The 13,662-nt window shown below is 35.3% G+C and overlaps 1 protein-coding gene across 1 annotated transcript in view; it reads left to right on the top strand.

The window, feature by feature from the left end:
* Positions 1 to 4,621, top strand: part of LOC128608942 (potassium voltage-gated channel subfamily H member 7-like) — a 77,019-nt gene extending 72,398 nt beyond the window's left edge. The window contains exons 14-16 of the mRNA XM_053627172.1: positions 1,008 to 1,173; positions 2,478 to 2,646; positions 3,773 to 4,621. Of these exons, the coding sequence (XP_053483147.1) occupies positions 1,008 to 1,173; positions 2,478 to 2,646; positions 3,773 to 3,970 (533 nt within the window). The 3' untranslated portion in view covers positions 3,971 to 4,621. The remainder of the gene's footprint in view (positions 1 to 1,007; positions 1,174 to 2,477; positions 2,647 to 3,772) is intronic.
* The last annotated feature ends 9,041 nt before the right edge of the window (positions 4,622 to 13,662 follow it).

The following is a 13,662-nucleotide window of genomic DNA, read 5'->3' as shown; positions in this document are numbered from 1 at the left end:
GAGCCAAGCAGAGTTAATTCCACATAGCCTTCGAGGAGGCACTTCCCTCCCGCATGACTAAAGGAGAGTGGATTGCTCTTTGCATGTTACCTACAGTATATTAGCTTTTTTTAATAGGTATGACCTATCATAACTGCAGAAATACACCGGACAAAGACAAAAGTACATATCATATTATGAACACACCTGTACACATCAGATAGACCAACAGATATTGAGTGATAACATGCTTAGGTTATGGTGAACTGTCAATAAAACATTAACTCACCCTTGAGTTTAGTAGTTTATTTAGTGTGCAGTCATTTCTCTTTAGATTTTGACAAGTAGCATGTCATTTAGACACTGTATGTAAGTATAATCCTGAGATCAGAGCACATTTCTTGTGTAGACCATTAAAGATTGTACAATATTTATAGTTATATACGGTATACTATGAGATTTATTCTCAAGTCTCAGACATGATGCATTTTGATTAGACTCATGCATTCCTGCTTAGAGAAACTTATCCCTCAGTTCAAGAGGCTTGAATTCCTCTAAAACTATAATACCGCTGCCTGCATTTTTTTATTTCTGCAGTTTTGCATGATTTCACAGTGGGCAGGAAAAGTTACTGATGTTTGAAATTGCAGAGTGTTTCTGGCTGTAGGCATAAGTGGCATTTTTAACTGGCGGAGACTGATTGAATGGCATCATTTGCCTCTTTTCTTACCCCGGAGTCTGATTTCAGATCAGCCCGAATCAGTGCTCAGTTTTTCTGCTGGCTTCTAAACACACAGGTGGAAGCAGAAGATAACCTTTTGTCTGTAGTCTCTCTGTTAGGCTGCTGCTCAGAGATAGGAGCATCTCTGCGGCACAAAAGCTGTAAATAATAATAGCATAATGGGACTCTGTTGGTCACCCTAGTGATTTTGATAACATCTGTAAATAAAGTACAGGATAAAAAGTCTTCTGAAAGCACAAGGAGAATAATTCTTTGTGTGCGTGTGTTTTTGTGTTTGCACATCCAGAAAGGCCAAATGCTGACTGGGAAAGCGTGAGGCCGCGGGAGGCTTTGGAAGACTCACTAGCTCAGACTCACAAGCTGAGAAGGAAGAAAGAGGAGGAGCTAGACTGCGATCTCACATATGGAGAAGTGCAACAGAGACTGGACCACCTGCAGGATCACCTGAACAGGTACCAGAGTTTCACCCATTCACACACAGACACAATACACAAATTGTATTTTTGCTCTTAATGTTGTTGCTGTTGTTGCTTTTGTTGGAAATATATATATTTATTTCTTATTCTAAATATTAGATATCAGATTTTTACTGTATATATTACATTTTAAAATCAGACATGCTAGAAGTTCAGAGACCCATCTGATGACCCACAGTGTTTCCATTACTGGTGCCCCTAATGGACAAAATTGTGTGTGCTAATTTAAAATCACACATTCATACCTTCCCTATTCGACAAATTTATCCATGTACCAAAGGGAACAGTGCTTAGTGTTATCACTCATGCACGTGGAAAACAGACATGGTGTGAAGAGCAAACGTAGCTCAGTGATCAGTACACACACACATACAGACACACACACGTATATACAAATATACACACTGGCAGACAGCAGACTAACAGCAGGTGGTATTTTTAGCTGAATTGTTGGCTGAGGGGGAAAGAGACATCACGGCGCAGAAATCCTTCACCAGCTGAGTCTCACATCTCTGATCTCCATTAGAGGCCCAAACAACCCTGATCTCTCTCTCTCTCTCTCTCTCTCTCTCTCTCTCTCTCTCTCTCTCTCTCATTTGCATTTATTTTGCTGCTGGGCAAATAACGCATTCTACACTACAGATACTGTCAAGAAATGTACACTTAAAAATGCCACATTTCATAAACAACATACACACTTGTGCATGTAAACATTTTTATTATTATTATTATTATTATTATTATTGTTGTTGTTGTGTAAGAAGTTAATTCAGTCCCAAACAAGGAAGGGTAAAGTGTCGGTCTGTCATTATCCAAATACTTTCATAAGGCTTCCTTTCTGAGCTCCAGAGCTAATGGGTTTAATTTTATTTTACTAACTGGCAAATAGCCTATCAACTCTAAAGAAAAGAAATACATTGTAGATATAGCAATTTATATGTCTCCTGGAGAGAAAAAAAAACAAATTTGTTTTCTGTTATTTTACCAGATTATATTTCAGACCAATGTCAATATCAGAGTGATCAAAGAACAGGCTCCCACTAGAGTTCTGTTTCAGTTTCTACAGCACAAATACACAGCTTTACTAACAATGCCTTGCATTCGTTTATGCATTTTCAACATTATAAATTTAAACAGGTTGTGATCACTGGTTTATTCATTTGATTTATTTTTAATCCTTTCAGTCTATATGCATATGGGTAAACTGTAATAAGAAGGCGCATGTTAGCTAGGTATATTTAGTTCAGAGCCACAGTTTATAGTCCTGTGTGTTTTTCCAGGCTGGAGTCTCAGATGACTTCAGACATCAAGGCTATCCTGTGTTTACTGCAAAGAAGCTTATCTACAGGCCCTCCTGCATACAGCGCAGTCACTGCCGGTCTGGAGAAACAGGCCATCGGAGCACAGTCTGCAGTCAACACCAGCCTAACCTTCACACCTGCCCCACAGGTAACACTCAACTTACCACAGGTAACATGCATGTTTTTGGTTTCTGACCAAACATTCATTAAAACTCAATAATAATCATACAAAATGTATATAATTGGCTGTTTTGGTATACAAGACATGTTATAAAGTAGAAAAGAGTGAGGTGCGCTGAATTTTTGAACAGCAAGGAGCCTGTTTTATAGTAATCTCATCTTCTTGCATGTTGGGAAGCCTATAGTGCACTGGATCTCATTTTTACCATTGGAAGGGCACACATTAGGGCATTTCATCATGCGTGTTTCCTCACACATAGGAGAACCCTATATGGCACTGCATCATGTATTCTCCACTGGAAGGGCACCCTAGAGGACATTTTGTGTTTTCTTGAATGTAGGGGGACTCTACGGGGCATTTCATCAGCCTGTGGGCCCTTTCCCCTGCCCTTCCCTGAGTCCGCCATTCTTTTAAATATTTATAGTTATGTTTAATGGTGTCAAGCATCCACAAATCACATTATTTCTTGTGATCACTTTGTTATGAACAGCTATAAACAGTCTTTTTTTCTCTTGACATTAATAAGGCAAAAAATTCACAAATGTTACCAAGGAAGTGCAAAGACCGGACTGTTGCTCTGACACTGGAGACTCCTTCCAAAAAGATACAAAAACATGACTATATTAATGATTACAGACTTTTTAACAACATTTTATGTGGAGTATTCACCAAACAAGTCCCTGTCCAAGTTGTTACTCTATAAACAATTAGAACAAGTGCATTGATATAAATCTTGCAGACAGAACTTACAGTCAGAGTTACTGTTATAGAAAATTAATAGAAACCTTGTGAGCAAGCAGAACTGAGAAGTCAACAGCACTGCTGTATAATTTTTTTTTTTTTTTTGGTGTTTCATACAGCATATAATTATTTACTATTGTAGCTTATTACTGGTAAGTACTATATTGCTACTGTAAGAAATCTATATTAAGTGTACAGAGGAAATTAATCTCTTTCAGACATTGTTGAGTTCTTTGACGTAAAGTCTTACGAATTACATATTAAGCCTGGCTCATACAGTATAGCTAATTGCATAATGAAAGACTATATATCAGACAAGGCTCATACAGACACCCTTTCTCTTTCTGTCCAGGACCAGGAGACAATTCAGCCCCACAGCCCTACATCAAACGAGAATGTCCTCTCCAAGCATCAACATTCCAAATCATTTCTTTCAATCCACCTCTCCTCACCGTCTCAGACACCCATCAGCAGTACAGCAGCCCTGGGACTCCACAGGCCTCTGTCTGACCCTGGACTGCCAAGATGTAGCACAGAGTCCCTTCCATGACTATAAGACTTCACTTCCATATACCGTAGGGGGATGCATTGCCACCTTTAAGAACATTAGGTTTGTATGTGCAAGGACAATAATAATCCTGAAAGTTATATCCATGGAGCTGAAACTTTAATTCATTTTGTTGAAGTTGAACATTCTGTTTGGTTTGAGTGAGAATCCCTCTAACCTCTTTTGTAGGTTTTGCTCCATGCTAGCCTGCTGGATGTGAATACATAACCTCACTCAAGGACTCAGGGTCTGGTTCATGACTACATTACACAATGAATAGTGATGGTGGACTCTCATCTTTATGATGGTTCATTCCCCCCGTTATAAAGTCTTTTGCTGTATTTTATCATGATTGCAGAACACTACAAATTCATTAAACACTGGGATAGTTTGCAAATCTGGGACTGTCAGTAGTACTATGGTATAAGTACTATATGATTTTTTTTTTTTTTGGTTGACGAACAGCACTTCTGCAGGTGTCACAGCCATGTAGCCATTTTCTGCCTCGGTTTACAGTTACACAACTTTGTTATTATCAAAGTCTAAAAAATCAGGAGATAATAAGAAACTGGTATTTGAGAATATCAATATTTTCTCACACATGTAATTACCACTTTCATGTACTTACAGCACATTCCTGTTTTAAAGGTTAAGCAGCATGTGGCAAGTCTGAAAAAAAAATAGAAAATAGAAAAATAGAAGAATAGAAAAGTGCATGTCTGAAAGCATTACCTGTTGCATGCTTGCAACATACTGGAAAGCAAGTGTAGTGTGATTCTGGCATGAATCTAAAATGTTTTTATTCTTTATTTTAATGAGTCACATTTTTTTGCACATGAAACCGAATACTGGAGGCCTAGAACTATTTTGATGACCAAAGCTCTGGTACCACACATGTAGCTCTGATTTTATATATATATATATATATATATATATATATATATATATATATATATATATATATATATATATATATATATATGTATTTATGTATTTGTTTATTTATTTATTTATTATAAATATTTATATATATATATGCATATTATTGTATAATTTTAGCAATTACTGTAAAACAATTATGGTTGAGACTGGATATTAATAAGGCACACAGGAAACTTCTGTTTAGTTTCCAAACCATCAAAGAATTTCCAATCACATCCAAATTCTGCTCGCAATAGTAACGACTGGAATATTGTACCATTTATATTATTTGCTTCCATTGCAAATTAATGCAGCAATAAGCATTTAAGTCTATGTATTTATGTATTTATTCCACTCCTTTGTAATGGATTGATATGCTTTAAAATGACTTTTGTTAAGTCTTAACAACAACTTGTTTAATGGCTGTAGAGCATGTTTCACAGTACATATTAATAATGTAGCCTAAATTAGAACTCAGCTTATGTACAAGCACTGAAAATAGATATAGAAAGTGAACACTTTCAGTTCTCAGAAAGGGTAAAAAAAAAAATAAAAAAAAAATAAAAAAAACTCTCCCAAGAAAATTCCAATCAAGTGATTTAGCAACCTCAGGCAGGTGAAAAAGCAACAGTGAAAAGTTTTTATATTCATATCTTGGGTGTAGAAAGAAACCAGCTATTATACCTATTTCATAAAGTACCACACATCCAACACAGGCATTAAAATAATGTATGCTGTTACTTGCTGGATCAAGTGCTGTCTGAAAACATGTCTTTACTAAATACCCACAGAACAAGAGTGTACATCTTTAAGACTTCTGTCACACCCACTCCTTTCATGTAAAAACACACCATTAAACCTAAAATGTAGCCTACTGATAAGAGAGTGGACAAGTTGACAGAAAATTCTTGTGAACTTGCATATTTAAAAAAAAATATTGCAAACTTTTGCACATATTCTCCAAACTTGTATAAGACAAGTCACTTTTTACCTGAGTGTGTTTGACATGTTATTTTATTTTATTATTTTTTATGCATTTTTAAAGTTTGCCACCATATATTTTATACACTGCAACACTATACAGATTATTTGAATGTGTCAGTTATTTGATGAGTTAATATAAAGAAAAATATATAGTGCATATAGCATACTTGCTTTAGGAGATTACTTTTAAAGAACTGTATAAATTAAAACACAAATAAAAGAGAATGCTAAATATCAGTTTTGAGTTTCCTGTTTATCAGAAAATCAAGTTGGCTGGATATTTTAGGTTTCCCAAACCACCAGTGGTACTGAGGTGCCACCCCACACACTAACATGTCTGTGTCATGCCTGTATGAAGAATGAACTATTAAGTGATATGATTGATATCCAAAAACCACATGGTAAATTGAGATCCTGTGGTGGTCTCTAGAGAGTGGCTTATAAATTATGAATAGCAACAAATTGGCTAAAGTAATTAACTGTAGACTGACAAAGTGATCGGTGAGTGCAACTAATATACTGGCAGCTGATGGTATACCTGTTAGGTATGTTGAGAAATGATCTGTAATGAAATATAGCGAGATCTTCTCAGTAATACGTAAAATAAGGTTTCCTGTATTGTTTCGCTTAAATAGGATTACACAATACCGTAGGTTACAGTTAATAGATCAAGTTGTGTCCTATGCATTGTATAAAGAACAGAAATCTATAACAGAATAAGAAATGTAACTGGCTCCATTTATGATTGCAGAAAAAGTAGTTTATCAAAACAATATGTGGGAAGGTCTTAATTAATATTAATATAATATTAATATGCGTTTATGAACCTCCTTACAATTTTTTCTTGTTTCATTGTTGAATCTTTCCTAAACACAGGTTTCATGGGTAATCATGGGTTCAGCCACCCATCCACCCACCCATCCATATAAATCAATCAAATCAGTCATTATTTATCAATCAATCTATCTGTCTGTCTGAATATCTATCCATCTATCTATCTATCTGCCTGCCTGTCTGTCTGTCTGAAGATCTATCTATTGGTCTGTCTTTCTGTCTCAATCATTTCTATCCATCAGTCTGTATGTCTGTCTATCTGAATATCTATCTATTGGTCTGCCTGTTTGTCTCAGTCATTTCTGTCTATCTGTCTGTCGGTCTGTCTGTTGGTCTGTCTGTCTATTAATAGTTTAGAGAGCTAATTCCAGAAAGATTTTGTGCATGACAGAGAAGTCAATGACTTTGTTTACATGCACATCAAATTCCGTTTAAGGTCTCTATTCAGGTTGCAGCCATATTCTGATTACAATGTTTATTTGCATACAAGGATTGGAATATTTCTGTATACATGGTTGCTGTAAGTATGTCCAAGTTCCTCAATACCTAGCCTACAGCTAAGCATCTGTTAGCACCCACAATTCCTTGTAGACAGAGCATGTGCATATATCTCCTTTCAGTGGATTTTCTGAATAAGGTGTTTACATGCAACAAATTTCTGAATAAAACAGGCATATTCCAGGGGTGGGAATCAGAATATTGTCTTAATCTGAATTGGGCAATCAGACAGCAGCATTTGCGTGACTCAATACCCAGCATACACAGTATGTTCTGATGATGTCACCAGTTAGTCATCTTTTCATCAGCATGACTTGACAATGTTGTGACCACGTCTTGGTAAAGTTCTGTTTTTTATAATCTTGGCTAATGGTCCAGAAACATTGTAGACACTTACTCAAAAAACATCATCAACTACTCGATTTGAGAACATTGTGGAGACGTGGTACCCTGGTATCCAGATAACTTTGTCATTCAGCAAACACAGTACATTCTGATGTAGTTGCCAGTTAGTCTCTTTTCATCAGCATGATAGGCCTATTACTTTATGACAACATTGTTACCATGTCTTGGTAAAGTTTCTTTTTTATATATATATAATCTTGGCTAATGGTCCAGAAGCATCGTGGCCACATCCTCAAAAAACGTCACTAACTAGTCCCATTGAGAATGTTGTGAAGACATGGTACCCTGGTATCCAGATAACTTTGTCATTTTATGTTTGTTGAGTTATATGCCATTTGGATATAATATGGGAAATTTACTAAATGTATCAAACATTTTACTTAGGGAAATGAATCGACATCTGAATTTTATTATCTTTTGATATTATTTGTCATACATCAGTGGCAAATATCTGCCAGCAAAAGGGCAATTTTCAACTACCAAACATTTTGCATAATAAATGGTGATTATTCATAATATTATATCTTTGTGAATGAAAGAGATTATTTAATGAAGGCACGAGACTTCTCTTTGAATTGTAAACTGTTAGCAGCTCATAGAATCGGATTTTTAGAGTACTGCGCATGCGCCTAATTTTGCCAGTGACCGCCGATTTCCAACGGACAGACGGATGTTGAGGAAAAGGTAAGCGTTATAAATCTTTATTCTTTATTCTTAAATTTTGCCCATGTAACATTAACTGTCACTCTAGGTGTGGAATGTGTTGTATTTTTATGTCTTTCAAACTTAATTTCATAATTAAATACCTGTTTTGTTCATTTGCGCACAAATGATAGAATTGTGAGGTGGCCTGAGGCAAAATCTTAGATAGATTTTTACTTCCCTTTTAGTTTTAAACTGGTCACTTAATGCAATAAACTAAACTATTATCACATTTTCTAAACTTGAACACTAGTCGAGTGTTAATTTTACATTATGACTGCCACTTGCGCTTGATCCATGATGCTCACGTGAGCTTGTGCATATGTGTCGGATGTTGAAGATGTATATACGGTGTAATTTGCCCATTTTTAAGAGAGCGACGCAATTGCAATCACCAAAATCAACAAGCCTTATTTCTTTTTGGAATGCTCAGTGTTTATTATAAATGATTTATCCATGCACATAATTTTTTTTTTTTTTTTAAAGGTATATCCTCATAATCTTTAAATAAAAACATTAATGTGCCCACCCCCTCATAATGACTCTTCTCCGATGACATGTACGCTGGTTCAAGGACTGGTTCAATCCTCCTCCAGCACTCTGTCATAAAATGTGTGTTTGTAAGTATAGACATAGATAGAAGCCGTATTGGCCACTGGATCGTACATCAATGTCGCTGCCATATTGGACCTGGCAACTTGCCACAATTCTCAGGCAGTTGTACTGCAAAAAAGATGCCTGACCCATGTGCAGCTTTGGACTGTACCAATCGTCACACAATCCAAACCAGATCTCTGGAAATTACCTTTCACAGGTAAGACCGAACAGCTGTTTCTGGTTGTATTTGGTCTTTATAACATTATTGACAGCTAACTAGTTGGCCACCAGAGTCAAAGTTTTAACTGTAAGTGATAACACTAGTTAGCTATAGAAGATTAGACTTTATGAGAAATCATGTAAAGTTTACATTTCTTATAGTCTCAGCTTATGTTATAGTATATAATATTAACAAAATTCTCTATAATCAATATTTATATTTCAGTTTGTTTTTTTTTTAAACTGACTTTTGTGACGAGCAACTCGTTTTGGCTGACATACATATTGTGAAGCTGATTGTAGTTAGCTGGCTAGCTAACTTTTCTCATACTTTGAAGGTTTCCCAAAGAGAAACATTTAAGGAGGTAGAGGGAAGTAGTTTTAAGAAGGGAAGGATTTCCACAATGAAAAAAAACTTTATTCACATTTCATGTACATTAAATTATATTACATTAGAATTATCTCCACAATCATTAACAATAAGACAATATGCTTATATGCTTGACAAGCGTGAGTTCTCATATTTCCTTATAACAATGAATAATTTTCCAAACCTTAACCATCGAGATTTTAAGTCACAGGAGACAGAACTTTGTCGTACTCCACGTAGATCATAAACCATTGAAATCGGTTGAGAAATGTAAATGTTATTGCACTTTTTATCCAGAAAAACTGCAGCTACCCAGTTTACTTTTGTTTATAGGGCAGTCTTGCCCGGATCAATATGGCTTATGCATTGAAGTATCGCAGCAACAGGCCAAAGCATTCAATGAGGTGTTTATTTAAATGTCTGTTTGTAAGCACAGACACTTTCTACGATCCAATCAACAACCGATGGATAAACGCCATTCCCACCCTGCAGTTTTTGTAAATACGTCGCAATATGGAAGTAAGAGCCTGTTGCAACTTCCGTTACATGCTGACTTTAAGCCTAAATGAATGGATTTCCAATATGATCAACAATTATATAACAAACATGATATATCTATAGAATTTTCACAGTTGTGTCAGGTGTAAGTTTTGTATTATAACAAATTAGTTAGAGAAAAACTTAAACAAAAAGTTCTAAATTGAGGCAAATGTGATATTTTATCTTTGCAATTTAATCTAATGTAAAATGTCAGACATATAGTAATATTTTAGTAATTCATATCAATTGTAAATACTTACGTAATTTTAGCAAGTCAGTCACGTGTTGATTTGTTGCTGTTTGTGTCCACTGCAGTTCTTTCACAACCACTCTACTCCACTCTAAAGATATTTATGAAGTTTACATTTATTATTAACTAATGAATGAATATATTTATTGAATAATATTATTGTAGTATATAAGTTATATTTTTGTAAGTATATGTTTCTTGTGGCAGGATTTTAGTCTACATAAAAAATACCCCTTTTTTTATTAACTATTACTGTTAATCAGATGTCCATAATTATTTTAGTAAATTAAGCTTCATTATTTTCTCCTACTTGCAAGGCCAGATTGGGTCTAAGAGTTCGTTTTATGTTAAAATGAAAGGATGCATGCTGTCCTTATCAATTAAATATTTTAATAATTGTAATCAAGCTTAGCGTACTACTTTATCTCTGTGTCTGATTTATAACGTTATAAATATATATAACATGTTATATAACATATAACATAATTCCAGATCTAATGACCTAACTAACAGAAATTAACGGTTATTTTAATCCTACTAATCAAAATTTGCGCTTTCTAAAGTCAGTGACAGATTTAACTTTATTAATTGTGGCAAGACCATGGTATAAGCAGGATAATCCACGGCTAGGTGTGCATTAAACTCCGCTTCGCGTTGGGTGGTTCTTCGCCTCAATGTTGTGCATTAAAATCGTTTAATGCACTCCTAGCCGTGGATTACCCCTTATTTAATTCTGCACGTGCAGCAGAGCAAAAATAGACTCTGTGTGGAAACAATTGCTGCATAGCTACTGTATTAGTATATTTTGCATCGCTCCTGTAACGGTTTGCCGTGCTGTTTCTGTGTGCAGTGTGAATGCTCTAAATGGCTAACATGGCACTTTTTTTCTCATAAATGTGAACATTTATAATGTTTGTTACAGAATTCTTGATCAGATTGGAAATCCATTGCTTTAGGATTTATTTGTCGTGTTTCAGCGTGTTGGTAGGGAAAGGCCATTTTCGAAACCTGAGCTACACAATCTTAATAGCATATAACTTGTTGCAAGTTCACTTCTGGATTCATTTCATTTTGTGCAGATGTGAGTTGTAATATTACATTTAGGTTGTGTATATATCTGTATATATCTGTGTATATATGTTGTGTATACATTAATCTCATATAGGAGGTGTTTGGGTGAGTTAATATACCCGCAGCCTGTAATAAATTAACTAAAAATATTAAATTTGGTTTATCAGAAGGTAAACTTCTTTGTCATGACACATCTTCATTAATTCTATCATAACTGACTAGATCAGTTTTTCTCTTGCCTAATTGTGTGTTTATATTGTGGCACATTAAGTTACCATCTTTAAAATAAAGAAATAAGCCCCAAGAAGCCATGGTTTACAGTGAATTTAGAACAGCTAAGGGGTGCTGTTAAACCCCCTTAGTTGTTCTAAATTCACTGTAAACCACAGTTTAATGGGGTTTATTGCTTTTATAAAATGTTTAGTCCATAAAAATATTCATTTTAATATTTATTTTATTCATAAAATAAACACACAGCAACAAAAAATATAATTACATTGATAAATGTATTCTTCCACCAAGCAATGTAGTTCTTCAGAAACAATTCAACAAAGAGGTTGCCAAGCAACACAGACACAGTGGAAAGCATGCTTAGAGATTGTGTGATTATTAACATTTATCTGGATATTGCCACTGATTTACCAACAGACGCAGTGGCGCAATAATACTGATGTAATGAGGTCATACGTGTATGTTTGTAGAGTAATTTACAACGGCTTCAAATGCGGCTCAACCAATCAGAATCAAGGACCGGAACTATCGTTTTATATATTTTTTTAAACTAAACTTCAACTGTGCTCCTAAAATTTTGATTTTGCTCTTAGGTTTTTTCAATTAGGATCACAAGTGCTCCTTAAGAAATGATAAGCATAGTATCAACCCTAATGTGTAGTTAACTGCTGTAAAACTAAAATAGACTTTTTTTCAGCAGCAGGACTAGAGACAGGCTCCACAGCAACAACAACATGACCAAGATGATGATGATGGGACACTTGTACTTTTTGAAGAATAAGGCTTTTTATTCCTTTGGTTATATTAATTTACATGGTTCATTAACAATTTATTAATTGATATTTATGCAGTTTATTTTTTTTGGTCTGTGTATGAATTTGTTGGTAAGAATACAAAATAATTATTTAGCTTAATGGTTATGTATTAGCTTAGTATGTTTGGGGAGGGAAATTACAAAATGTTGATGAATAAATGCTATAAATGTGTTGCTGATTGTTTCTTGATGTTACTTGAGGCACAGGTGTGTCTTATGAGTACATTTTGAGATTATGGGTCGAATAGAAATTCCACAACAAATACCATTATAATTGCATTGTTTTAACTGCTTCCATCTAAACCAATATAATTTCCATTAAAAACATTAGAAGGCAGGGAATGAAAGTCAGTCCTATATGGGTTTCAAAATAAACATAAAGGAATGGTTCGAGAATCGGATATCCACCCCTGTCCAAAGGAGTGGAGGGCAGTGGTAGCTCAGCGTTTAAGATGTTGGACTACTGATCAGAAGGTCGAAAGTTCAAATCCCAGCACTGGCAAGCTTCCACTTAACCTTCAACTACTCAGCTGTATAAATGAGATAAAATGTAAGTTAAACCTTGGATAAGCGTGTCTGTGAAATGCCGTAAATGTAAATGAGTGAGATATGTTAGAAATAAAGTTGGAGTTGAGGCTGAAGAATTGTCATGGAAGATGCTCATATATTCTTGAGTTGTGATTGAAAGGATTGAATGATCAGACTCCCGACCATGGTCGTTGGGACGTCCTCGCTATATTCCAGCAATGTGCTATAATGTTGCCACAATGAATATGGAAATCACAATGTTACATGGCTGGAACATTATTTTGTACGTCGCTCACTAATATGTTTTGGTCCAGTTACTTCTTTACAACGTACCAGTTTGGTTGTTGGAACATACTTGCCACGTTCCAACAATGACTATAACGTCACCATGACAAATACGAGAATCAAAAAGATACATCACTGGAACGTTATTTGGTACGTCGTTGTGACGAATATGATCCGGTCCGGTTACGTCTTCACAATGTAACTGTGTTAGCTGGGATCATAGGTGAGTTTAATGCTACATGATGATGGTGTGCCATTCAGATGTGGATTCATGTTAAAAAATTAAGTTTCAGTCCTGATTCAGGAGTTGTACATCTGAGTGGTGCAGATCTCCTACAATGCACCCAGATGATGCTCCCTGACTAGCTACCATGCTGTCTTGATTGTTTTATATTCTTTGTCACACTGCTCTTCTGTTTCTGTTTGCCTGTTTTACAAATATCACT

This window comes from Ictalurus furcatus, chromosome 6 (genome assembly GCF_023375685.1).
Source record: "Ictalurus furcatus strain D&B chromosome 6, Billie_1.0, whole genome shotgun sequence".
Lineage (NCBI taxonomy): Eukaryota > Metazoa > Chordata > Actinopteri > Siluriformes > Ictaluridae > Ictalurus > Ictalurus furcatus.
Note: the sequence above shows the minus strand (reverse complement) of the source record. Positions and strands in the feature narration are given on the sequence as shown.